This window comes from Lynx canadensis, chromosome E2, assembly GCF_007474595.2.
Source record: "Lynx canadensis isolate LIC74 chromosome E2, mLynCan4.pri.v2, whole genome shotgun sequence".
Lineage (NCBI taxonomy): Eukaryota > Metazoa > Chordata > Mammalia > Carnivora > Felidae > Lynx > Lynx canadensis.
Genome location: NC_044317.1, coordinates 61,204,036 through 61,216,536, shown reverse-complemented (window position 1 = coordinate 61,216,536; position 12,501 = coordinate 61,204,036). Strand labels below are relative to the sequence as shown.

The following is a 12,501-nucleotide window of genomic DNA, read 5'->3' as shown; positions in this document are numbered from 1 at the left end:
CAACACAGGCTCATGAGAGAAGCAGGGAGAGGGAGTGTGTGGGGCTACTTTCCCCGTTTGGAAGATTCCTTCTCATGTCTCCAGAGTGGAGCCCCAGGGAGGACCCAGACTGGCCCGAGGACTCCCAGCTGACGAGGATCCTGCTTGGCCGTCTGCCAGAGTAGCAGCGTCTAGTCACAAGGGTCGCTGAGCACCACGGCGCCATATCCGGCTCGTTGCAGGGACTCCTCCGCCTGCAACCCGGTTGCCGCGTTGGGGGGCTCCATGCCAGCCCCGAGCGACGGGAGAGAGCTGGCGCAGGGAACTCCAGCCTGCCCGCTAACGTCTCGCCGCCACAGGGTGGGGATGTGCATCTGGCCCGTGTGATGGGTGAGGTGTGGGGCAGAGAGGGCTGTCTCGGGGAGGAGGCAGGCAAAGAACGCACCCTCCCTAGGTATCTTGAGGGGGTTGTTTATTTAGCTCTGTGAGGCTGAAAGAACCCAGAGATTCATAACTGTAGAGCAGCTACTACCTCCAGGGCTGGTGGTGCAAAGGAGAAGGGATGGGCTCCTGGCGGCCTGGGGCTGGCGCGTCTCTGAGAAGGCTGGAGCGTAGTTATTGCTGGAACTTTGAGGGTGTGCAGGAGAGACCGCTTAGAAACCAGCATCGTATTCTGTTGGGGCTGCCAGAGGCTCGACATAGCATCCTTACCTGCCTGAGCCGTCGAAACCGTCCGTTGGCACCGTTGGATCTTCTGGGTAATGGGGCCCAAGTGGCAGAGCAGCCTGCTTCGTATCCGCGACCTGCCGCGGGGGCCCCACCCAAAACTGCAGTTGGAAACAGATTGGGGCAGCACAGTGAGGTGTACACGTTGTGTCCAAATTCAGAGGCCTCCCTTATTCCCCGTTTTTAGTGGCGGTCGGTGTTCGTTGCAGCAACTGACGTCAGTTGCCCGTTTCTTAGAAGGAGCTATCCTAACATGCTCCAGATCCCTAGGCACTTGCCAGAGGAGGGGAGACCCTGGCGTGCACTTAATTCATTTATCGGGCTAATTGACCTGCTGCTTCATGTTTACTAGGTCCAGTCAGCCGGTGTCATCCATATAGTGGCAATGGCGTGTGGGTGTGATGTTCTGTGGGAAGTTGGGTTGACCCAGATCTCGACAGAGATTGTGGCAGACAATAAGAAAGTTGAGTGAACAGCCCCGAGGCAAGCCGTGAAGGTGTGCTGTTGCCCCGCGAAAATGAGGTAAGTCTGGTGGTCCTTGCGTCCTGGTAGAGAAAAAGCACTTGCAAGGCCAATATTCATGAAGGTGAGACTCTTCAAGCCCCTGAAGTCATCCTAAACCTTTCCCTGCAGAGGCAACCCCTCTGGGGGTTAAAACATCCTGATTACCGCCTCATCACTGCTGCCGGTGATGGGTACTGTGCACATCTCTGGTGGGCCCTGTCACTTGAGCTCTGTTAAGCTGGTCTCTCATCTCCATTGAAATCAGACCTGACGGCAGCATCTCCCAATGCCGTAGTAGCCTAGAGGGCACTGCCACTTTTCAGGGATGCAGGTGCCCTCCTAAGTAATCTGTTTCTCAATGTCTTAAAACAAGGGTGTCCTCCTCTTTACTCTGAGTGTGTGTGCGCGCGTGCGTGCATGTGTGTGTGCGTGCATATACCATATTGCACACGATAAACCTATTTCCACATTCCTATACCCCCAAGCCTTTGGATTCCTTCCTCTACATTATACCAGGGGAGTTCTGGCTATTGAACCTCCCTGAATTTAGGCCACTGTGAATCCAGGTCTCAGTCAACCTACCAAATAAAATCTCCCTCAAGCTACTCAGTCTAACACCTTAAATCCAGTCTTTGCAAATTGGCCCGTATAGGTCAATTTGATCTGGTCCAGTGTTGTATCCCATCCTCCTTGGTCAGATACTCTTAGATACTGTTCCCGTGTTTATTACCCAGGTTCATGCCAATTACACGAGCAAAGCCTTGCAATTCTTTTAAAGTATAAGCGGCATCAGACACTTGTCCACCTAGAGCATGCTAGACTTGAGTTGGAGGTCTAGGGGGACAGTAAGGGGTGGTTGGAGAGAATGGAGACCTCCTAGGCAGGTGTAGCAAAGTGGTATTAGGACCGACAGAAGAAATTCGCAGGATCCCCTGTCGCAGGCTGCCAGCTTCATCTCTACAGGCCCTTGACCTGATCATGCTCCTGCCTGCCTTTGCGCAGCCCTGTGGCAAATGGACCGAAGGCAGTGTTTGGTGGTTTCTGCTCTGCCGCTCTACCCGGCCACAGGCCCTCGTCTGGGTGCCAGAGGCCTGGAAACACCTATCGGCCTTGGCTCTCGGTGGAATGACCCTTGGCCCCTCTGCATGGAATGCCTCCCCCACCTGCCCCAGCTGGAACATGCAGCCTTCTAAGCCTGGGCTTGGAGCCAGGGCAGCGAGCGTTCAGGGGATGCTCAGCAAATGTGGAAGGGAAACCAGACATGGAGAGTCTCCCTGCTCCCCCTCCTACTCAGCAGAAGCCAAAGACCCTGCATTGCCCATCAGGCCCAGTGTTGCAGACTATGACTCTGGAGTTGTCCCTTGTCCAGCAAGAGAGGGGATGCAGAAATGAATGCGAGAGAGACTAATGTCTGTGAGGAGACAAGAGCCCTAAGTAAAGGTCCCTTCTCCATATTTATTAGGATCAGAGGGCTTACATATGTGGCAGATGTGCAGAAAGAAACAAAACAGTAATCGTTAACTCATATGAGGGGAAAAGGGTTTCGAAGGTATGAGGCATTAGAGGTTAGGGTAAAGACAAGTCAACATCCCAGCACCAAGCAGATGGCCGTTTCCTGCAGGCACCGCATCTGTTTAACTTTTCTAAGGACTAAGATAAATGGAGCATGCTATCCTGAGAATAATAAGTTCCTCAAGATTCCCTTAAGACCTGTATTATCATTAGCTGTTCTCAGACACTTGGGACACTTTGTCCTGTTGCGGGGGGGGGGGGTGGCTTTCAGCTCTATGCTTTGTTCTACTTAGTGACTAGCCTTGGGTGCTTTCGCCCTGAGGAAGCCCTATGCTTTGTTGACCCCTTGGTATAGGCATGGAGAATTTTTAAACTTCTTTCCCACAGCCCAGCATGGCTGGTCTCCATAAGGGCTCTGAGCTCTCCCACCAGCCCTCTGCCCTTTGCCTACCCACCCCTGCCACCCAGCCTCCTCATGGCTCATCCTGCCTCACAGCCTTTACACTGGCTGTTCCCCCTGCCCAGAATGCTCCTCCCCCAGGAGTTACCTGCAGGACTCAACCTGCTGGCCTTGTTCAGATCTCTGCTCCCCGGGAAGCCTTCCCTGACCTTCCAATGTCACGTGGCTCCTCTGCACCCCATATTCCACCACATCCTCAGGGTTTATGTTCTTCCCAGCACCCACCCTCTGCATTCTCCATCTCCCTGACCAGCTGGGCTCCATGCAGGCAGAGTGTGGGTCGATGTTTTCCCACTGTCTTTTTTGTGTCTGGAACACAGGAGATGCTCAATAAATGCTTATGGAGTGAACAAGGGCAGAGGAGGCCAGGTCGGGTGTGATGTGAGACCTAGGAGGCTTCCGTGGGCCCTCAACCTAGGGAGAGAGCTGGGGCTGGACACCCAGGGTGCAGACTAGGTCTCCAGGGATGGCAGGACTTCCTCAGAGGCCCAGTGTGAGAACACCATGTTCTTACTCCTCCCATTCTATCCCATCAGGCTGTGCCTAGGGAGAAGGGGAGGCCATGAGGAGATAGGGAGAAGGGGAGGCCACAGAAAGAGCCGGAGGCCTGGCCTCTGGACGGTGGGCTACAGCCACACAAGCGACCACAGGCAGCTCGGACAACTGTCCACAACCCGAGCACAGGTTTGGAGTTGGGAGGTGGGCAGAAGCACCGATCTGAACCCAAGGTCCTTGTTGCAGATCGGACTCCAAATCCATGGTGGGTCACACAGCACAGAATTAATCAACCAAGGAGAACCAACTAACAGCTCCTGGAAAGAGCCAGGACGCACCTCCAGGAAGACCACATAACCTCCATTGTAGGATATCCAGACACAGGGGCACCTTGGTGACTCAGTTGGTTAAGCATCTGACTTCGCCTCAGGTCATGATCTCACAGTTCTGGAGTTCGAACCCAGCCTCTGGTGAGCTTGAGCCCACTTCGAGTAAACGCAGGCCCCGCTTCAGGTGAGCCCAGCTCTCTCTCTCTCTCTCCCTCTCTCTCTCTCTCTCTCTCTCTGTCTCTCTCTCTGCCCCTCACTTGTGCCATCTCTCTCTCTCCAAAAAAAACCACAACAACAACCCAGAGACAGGCAAACCCCATGTGGACCCTCACCCTCACACCTGGGGTGGACTATGATGGGGAGGGGGCTAGGCTGGGCCCTGAAGGGCAGAGCTCAGCGTCCCTGCAGAGAGAGGGATCCCTGTACTCCTCAGCTGTCCAGAGATGAGAGACTGTGCAGACAGGAAGTCAGCGGGAGGACAGGACCCTGCCTGGCCTCCTTTCCTTCACATCGAACACAGGAGCGATAGTTATCCCAATACTGCCTAAGTCTGAGCGCGCAGAACACTGAGAACAACAATAGGTACCTCAGTTTTTTTTTTTTTTTCAACGTTTATTTATTTTTTGGGACAGAGAGAGACAGAGCATGAACGGGGGAGGGGCAGAGAGAGAGGGAGACACAGAATCGGAAACAGGCTCCAGGCTCTGAGCAGTCAGCACAGAGCCCGACGCGGGGCTCGAACCCACGGACCGCGAGATCGTGACCTGGCTGAAGCCGGACGCTTAACCGACTGCGCCACCCAGGCGCCCCGGTACCTCAGTTTTTATTATTTCGTTTTATTTTATCACTTATTGTTTTATTATAAATCATTTCATTATTTTCACCTTAATCATTTTAATTCTTAGTAATTTCATTATTCCATTCTATTATTTATTTTTCATTTTATTTATTTATTCATTTACATTTTTTTGTTAGGTTGATGCAAAATGAACAAATTAAAAATTTTTTTAATGTTTATTTTATTTCTGAGAGAGAGACACATAGAGTGTGAGCAGTGGAGGAGCAGAGACAGAGGGAGACACAATCCAAAGCAGGCTCCAGGCTCTGAGCCCTCTGCCCAGAGATCATGACCCAAGCAGAAGTTGGATGCTTAACTGACCGAGCCACCCAGGCACCCCCTAAAATTTTTTTTCAAGAGAAAGGAAAAGAATTTTATGCAGCCCAGGTTGGTGCCCAGGGTACATAGTCTTCACAAAGAAGAGCGTGCTCCAGGAAGGAACGTTGGTGCACATTTTTATGTCTTTTACATAAACGGCTACAAATTGTCATGATGGAGGGCATTCCAGAGAATTACAGACTTTATCTAATGTTTTTCATATGTGCGAGGCCCAGGCCATATGACTTTAATCTTATGGAGCCCGGGGAGGGTTTTTTTTAAATTATATGTTTTTTATTATATATATTTAATTACCACTTTTATTATTTATTAGTTTATTAATTATGTATAATTATTGATTATCCTTATTGATGAGGCTCCCAAGGCTCTGGACTTTTGTCCTTTGTCTCCACCCCATGCAGGCCCCCCACCCCACTCCTCTGGGAAGGACAAACAATAGGGTCAGTGCCCCTTGCTGCCACCGCCCCCTTGCTTGGGCTTTATCACCCCAGGCACTCACTGGCTGGAGCAAGGCTGGCCATCATGTCCACTCTCTGGGCCTTCCTCATGCTCTGGGGTGAGGTTGCTGGGGCCAGGGTCCCTTGGGGCGGGAGGGAGCAGGAGCGGTAGGAATAGGGGCCTCACAGTTTCCGTCTCTGCAGGTCTCTTGCTGAGCCCAGCGACCACGGAGGCGGCAGTAGGTGAGTCTGGGTCGGGTCCTGGGGATGGTGGGCACAGGCAGAGGTGAGCCTCTGTCCTGGGACCCAGCACTCACCCCAATCCACTGTGCAGCATTCCAGACCCAGCCAGACCTGTGGGCAGAGGTTGAATCGCTGCTGGAACCCTGGGCCAATGTGACACTGACTTGCCATGCCTGTCTGGAGACCATGGATTTTGAGCTGTTCAAGGATGGGGTAACCCAGGAACTTGTGCACCTTGGTTTACCTGCTATGGAGTACCAGTTCCCCCTAGGACCAGTGACAGGTGACACCCAGGGCCTGTACCGCTGCCGCTCTGGCTTGAGCAGCGGATGGACCCAGCTGAGCAATCTCCTGGAGGTGACTGGGGCAGGTGAGCGGAGGCTTTTACGGGGCCATGAGGCAACGGGGAGAAGGCTGCTAGAGAGGCCTTATCCCTCCACTCCTCACTCTCCTGGTCCCACTTTTCTGGCGGGGGGGGGGGGGAGGGTTGGCAAGTCATCTGACACCTCTGACCCTGTTTCCTCATCTGTAAAATGAGGAGGATGTTCATACCGACCCCAGAAGGTTGTGAGGAATAAATGAGTCCTCAGAAAGCACTTGGGACAAGCCTGGCACATTTCCTGTAACCTATTTCTTGTTTCATACCCCTGTCTCCTCCTGTCGCTGCCTCTCTTTCCTCCATCAATGCCTTGCATTTCCCCGGCTCCACTCACATGAGTGTGGAGGGCTGGGTCTGGCTGGGCCACCCACGTCTCCCAAGTCATGCAGAACCACCCGTTGACCCTGCTCCACCTGCAGAGACCCTGCCCCCGCCTGTGCTCTCAACGGAGCCTGTGTCCTGGATCACACCTGGCCTGGAGACGAAACTGCTGTGCCGTGGGGGATTTCGGGGTGTCACCTTCCTGCTGAGGCTGGAAGGCGATGACCAGTTTTTGGAGGTGTTTGAGGCCCCTGCGGGCGTGGAGGCCACCTTCCCAGTCCGTCGGCCTGGCAACTACAGCTGCAGCTACCGCACCCATGCAGCAGGTGCACCCTCTGAGCCCAGTGCTACTGTGACAGTCGAAGAGCTGGGTGAGTGTGTGGACCATCCCAGAGGGCTTCCTGGGGTAGGAGGCTCCTGGAGGACAGAGCTTTGTTTATCTTGACCCCTAACCCTGAATACCCTTGCCCAGGACTGGGTCTGGGAAACAGTGGGCCTAAGGTTGGGTGGATCATCCCCGGGCCGAACACTGACACTGCCGGGCGGCGCAGGGCCTGGGGACGGGCCCCGAGGAAGAGTGGTGTCGGGGCGGCCACCGGGAGGGCAGCGGTTCGAGGTCCCAGCTGACGCTGCCCCAGCGACCTCGCCGCCTTGCAGGCGCACCGTTGCCGCCCACGCTGAGTCTCCAGGGAGAGTCTGCAGCCGCCGTCCTGCACCCGGGTGCCCGCACGACCTTGGTCTGCGCGGCGCCCCTAAGCGGCGTGCACTTCCAGCTGAGGCGGGGCGAGGAGGTGCTGCAAGTACCCATGAGCTCCACCAGCCCAGACCGCGTCTTCTTTCGCCTGAACGCGGTGGCTCTGGGCGACGGCGGTCTCTACACCTGCCGCTATCAGCTGCGTGGCCAGCAAACCTGGTCCTTGGACAGTGCGCCCGCCGAGCTGCTGCTGAGCGACGGTAAGCCTGGCGGCCGCGGGCTGAACCGTGCACCTGAGGCTGGGAGGGCGACAGCGCCCCTCTCCGGGGACGGGGAGCGGGAGGAGAGACCCGGGGAAGGGTCCCCCGGTACTGGAGGGCCCAATCCGCCCAGCCTCGGTTTCGCCAACTGAGAATGGGACAATGAGCTCGGCTACCCCAGGGCCCCACGAAGAATAGCTGGGTCAACACGCAAGTCCGGCACAGGTCACGCAGGCGCCGCCTGCCCGGGGTCCCCTCCTGCCTCCCAGCTCCGGGGGGGGGGAGGGGGACGGGGCGCCGGAGGCCTGTTTGTTGAAGGCGGCCAGGCGGGGGCCGCAGGGCCTGCGGAGGACCCGGACCCAGAGCGTCGACCCCGAGAGAGGGTTCAGGCCTGCGGGGGAGCACGCGCGCTCCTCCGACCCAGCGCCCTGGGCTCCCCTCGCCCACGTCTATTTTTATGGCCAGTAAATGAGTGAGGAACAGTGTAGGAGTGCGCGCGAGAGTCCCGGGGAGGCCTGGAGGGCGATGCGGTGTAAGCGGAGGGTGGCGCCTGCGGGCCTCCCGGGAGCGAGCGGAGGGGCCGGGCCGCCTCCCGCGGGCGAGAGGCCCGACACGTCCCCTCGGCGCCCGGGTCAGCCCGTGTCCTCCCCTCAGAGACGCTCCCCGCGCCGGAGCTCTCGGCCGAACCCGCGACTCCGCGGCCGGCGCCCGGCGCGTCCCTGCAGCTGCGGTGCCGCGCGCCCCGGCCCGGCCTGCGCTTCGCCCTGGTGCGCGAGGACGCCGGCCAGCGCCGGGTGCGCCGAGTCCTGAGCCCCGCGGGCACCGAGGCCCACTTCGAGCTGCGCGACGTCTCGGCCGCGGACTCGGCCAACTACAGCTGCGTCTACGTGGACACCGAGCCCCCCTTCGCGGGCTCGGCGCCCAGCGCGCCCTTGGAGCTGTGCGTGGAGGGTGAGCGGCCCGGGCCCGGGGGCAGAGCTGGGCTCGGCGGGGAAGCGCTCCGGGGCCCCGTCCTGCCCGCACAGCCCCGCACAGCCCCGTCCTGCCGGAACTCCGGTGCTCGCGGCCCTCTTCTCCCTGGGCCCGTTCTTCCTCCTCCTCCTCCCCTGTCCTGAGGTCCCGAGCGCCAAATGCTGGGGGACCCCGGGAAGCCCCAGATCAGGCCCGAGTCTAGGGAACTTGCGAAGTGCTGGGGAAGGGGGGACGCGGCAGACAGTAGGAGGAGCCGCGTGTGCTCCGGGCTGGGAGAGGGGAGACAGGTGTGTGAGAGCAGGGCGGCAGCCTGGAGGCCCGGGTGTAGTGTGGGCAGGAATGCTGGGAGGGGCGGGGTGCTGCCTGAGGGGCGGGCCTCACCTGACTGACCCGCCTGCGGCTCCAGGGCCCCCTCCCAGGCCCCAGCTCCGACCCCTGTGGCGCGGGGCGGTGACTCCGGGCCGCGACGCCGTCCTGCGCTGCGAAGGCCAGGTGCCGGACGTCACGTTCGAGCTGCTGCGGGCCGGTGAAAAGGAGGCTTTGACCCAGACCCGGACCGCCCACCGCTCAGCAGACCTTGTGCTGACCTACGTGGGGCCGCAGCACGTGGGCAACTACAGCTGCCGGTTCCGCAGGTCGTGGCCCAAAGTCTTGGTGTCGGAGTTCAGCGAGCCGGTGGAGCTCCAGGTGGCAGGTGAAGTTTTCCTCTGGTTCTGTGGGTTCTGTGAGCTGGCTTCCTCCCGCTGGCCTTTGCCCAGAACGTGCCCTGCGTCAAGACCGTCCCTTCCCTTCACCTTCTCCGAGGACATTAGTTAGTGTCCCTCCTCTGCTCTGGTTGTGAGGGAAGTTCCGGGCAGGGAAACAACACGAGCGAAGGCCCCGAAGCAGAGTAGTTTGGTCAGCTTGAGCAGCTGGAGGGAGGCCTAGGTGTGGGAGAGGTCTTGGCTGGCGGTTGACCTGGCTACTTCCTTCCTGCGAGGCCTCAGTGAAGTCGGCCCTGATTTCACCGGGGAGGAGGACACGTGACACTCCCCTCCCCTACCATTTCTCTTTTGTCAAATTTGTCTAGGAAGTTGACGCAGCTGCAGACTCAGGATGTTAGTGGTATCCTTGGCGAGTATTTTCTCTCTTCTGGCACTGATCCCTCATGCTGCAGCTGGAGGCTGGACTCACCCCGGGGGTGCTGGAGGACTGTCCCTCATTCCTCCTGGGAATCAATAAATGTGAAGAGAGACTTTAACAGGTGTCCTTGGCTAATGTAGTCCTGGTACAGGGGGCTGGACTTCCAGGGCTGAGGGAAATGGGCTGGGATCTTGTGTCCTAAAGGTGGAAGGGCTCTGGGTTGGATCCTGAGGATAAAGGAGCCAAAGATTGGCCACTGGGTCCATGTTTTTCAAGATCACTTTTTGCTTTCTTCCATCAAGGTGCTTCCTACTTCCCAGGCACTTCTGCCTGTCCCCGGCAGGTCTGGGTAGGTAGCTTGAGGCTCCAGATATACTCAACCCCACCTTGACAGAATGGTCCCCACACTGGAAAGCTGCTAGAGATTGCGTTTAGTAGTTTTGTCTTCTGCGCTGAGTGGCCACCAGGTGGTGGTGCCGGACTCTGTCCCCAGCCACAGGCTAGGTCTCTCGCATTAGAGCTTGAAACTGTTGGAGGGGTGGGACTGGGCCCAATACACCCCTGGACCATTTTATTGCCCAGCCCCTCTCTAGAGCTTGGCTTCAAGGTCCTGGCGTACCAGTAGGTGTGTATTAACATTATCAACTAATACTTGATAAATTGTGTTAAAGGAATTTGCCTATCTCATCTAAGTGGTCTGATTTACTGGTACAGAGTTGTTCACAATATTCATGGATTCTTTTAATGCCTGCAGGGTCTGTAGTGATGTGACCTCTTTCATGCCTGATATTGTCCCCCCGCACCCCGCCTTTTCTCCCTCGTCACTCTAGCTAGGGGGTTATCAAGTGTATTAATCTTTTCAAAGAATTAATTAGTTTTTGGACTTGTTCATTTTTTTCTATGGCTTCTTTTATGCTTTGGGGATCTCTATACTTGTATCATTATTATTCCCTTATTTCTATTTACTTCTTCTTCTTCTTTTTTAATGTTTATTTTTGAAAGGGAGCGAGAGCATGAAGGGGAGGGGCGGGGGTGGGGTGGGGTGGGGACAGAGGATCCAAAGTGGTCGGATGCTCAACCTACTGAGCCACCCAGGCATCCCTCCTTCTACCTACTTCTGAATTAAATTTGTTCTTTTTCACTTCCTTCAAATGGAAACATAGATCATTGATTTCTTGGGGGTAAACAACAGTAACAGCATATTATTGGGCTTAAAAACAGTTTAAATAATAGGAAACTACTTTGTGCATAAAATAATTGGCAATAGGGGCACCTGGGTGGCTCAGTCAGTTAAGTGGCTGACTTCGGCTCAGGTCATGATTTCACAGTTTGGGAGCTCGAGTCCCACACCGGGCTCTCTGCTATCAGCACAGAGCCTGCTTTGGATCATCTCTCCCCCTCTCTCTCTGCTCCTCCCCTGTGCTAATTCTCTCTCAAAAATAAACATATATCTAAAAAAAAAAAATTGGCAATATTTAAATATTGGCAACTTCATCAATTACATCCAGTTGGTTGGTGGTGTTCAATTCCTCTTTTCAATTCCTGATTTTCTGTCTACTTGTTCCATTGATTCTAGAAAGACGTGTGAAGTTTCCAACTATAATTATGGATTTATTTATTATTTTCTTTCAGTTCTATCAGTTTTTGCTTCCTGTATTTTATGACTTTGTTGCCCTAAAACACACACATATTGCATACATATTTGGAACTATTAGGTCTTCTTGGTGAATTGACCCTATATCATTACGTAATGTCCCTCTTTATGCCTGGTAATTTTCCTTGTTTTGAAGTCTATTTGGCATGATTTTAATATGGTCACTCTAACATTCTTTGGTTAGTTTTTGTATTATATATCTTTCTCCACCCTTCTATGTTTTCCAATTAATTTTTTTGAGTATAGTTGACACACAATGTTACATTAGTTTCAGGTGTAAAACATAGTGGTTTGACAACTTTATACATTATGCTATGCTCACCACAAGTGTAGCTGTCATCTATCACCACACAACACTATTCTAATGTCATTGACTATATTCCTTATGTTGTGCCTTTTATTCCTGTGACTTATTCATTCCATAACCTTAAGACTGTATCTCTCATTCCCCTTCACCCTCCAGCCTTTTTTTTTATTAAAAAAAATTTTTTTTAAGTTTATTTATTTTGAGAAAGAGAGAGAGAGAGAGAGCATAAGCGGGAGAGGGTCAGAGAGAAGTAGAGACAGAATCCCAAGCAGGCTCTGCAACATCAGCGCAGAGCCTGATGTGGGGCTCGAACCCAGGAACCTCAAGATCATGACCTGAGCCGAGATCGAGTCATATGCTCAACTGACTGTGCCACCTAGGCGCCCCCAACCCTCCACCCTTTTAAACTTACCTAAAGTGGGTTTATTTTGAAAACAAAATTTCTGGGAACCTTTAATTGGTGTGTTTAGATCATTTACATGTAATATAATTATTGATATGTTTGGATTTGGGTCTACCTTTTTTTTTCCTCTTTGTTCTTTCTGTTATCCCTCTGTTTCCCTTTTCCTGCCTTCTTTTGGGTTAAATATTTTCTAGAGCTCCATTTTAACTCATATATTGTGTTTATCTTTTATCTTTTTGTATAGTGTGTGTGTGTGTGTGTGTGTGTGTGTGTGATCTCTCAGGGATTACAATATGCATACTCCAGTCTTCACAGTCTATATAGAATACTTACCACTTACACTGAAATGTAGAAACCTTATCACTATATCAGTCTCTTTACCCTCACCTTTAAATTAAAAAAAAAAAAAAGTACACTAGTGGTTCTTGACATATAAGTTTATGCATTAAAATATACAAGTCTCAAATATATCACTGAGTGAATTTTGATACTCTCCTCTCTGTATGTTGTAGTCATATATACGACAT

General features: G+C 53.9%; 1 protein-coding gene across 1 annotated transcript; it reads left to right on the top strand.

Moving 5' to 3' along the window:
• The first annotated feature begins 5,646 nt into the window (after positions 1-5,646).
• Positions 5,647-9,728, top strand: A1BG (alpha-1-B glycoprotein). Its single transcript, XM_030297548.1, has 8 exons — positions 5,647-5,738; positions 5,824-5,862; positions 5,954-6,232; positions 6,661-6,933; positions 7,220-7,516; positions 8,171-8,467; positions 8,895-9,182; positions 9,558-9,728. The coding sequence occupies exons 1-8, from the start codon at positions 5,705-5,707 to the stop codon at positions 9,563-9,565; spliced, it is 1,515 nt and encodes a 504-aa protein (XP_030153408.1). The 5' UTR covers positions 5,647-5,704; the 3' UTR covers positions 9,566-9,728.
• Positions 9,729-12,501: the final 2,773 nt, after the last annotated feature.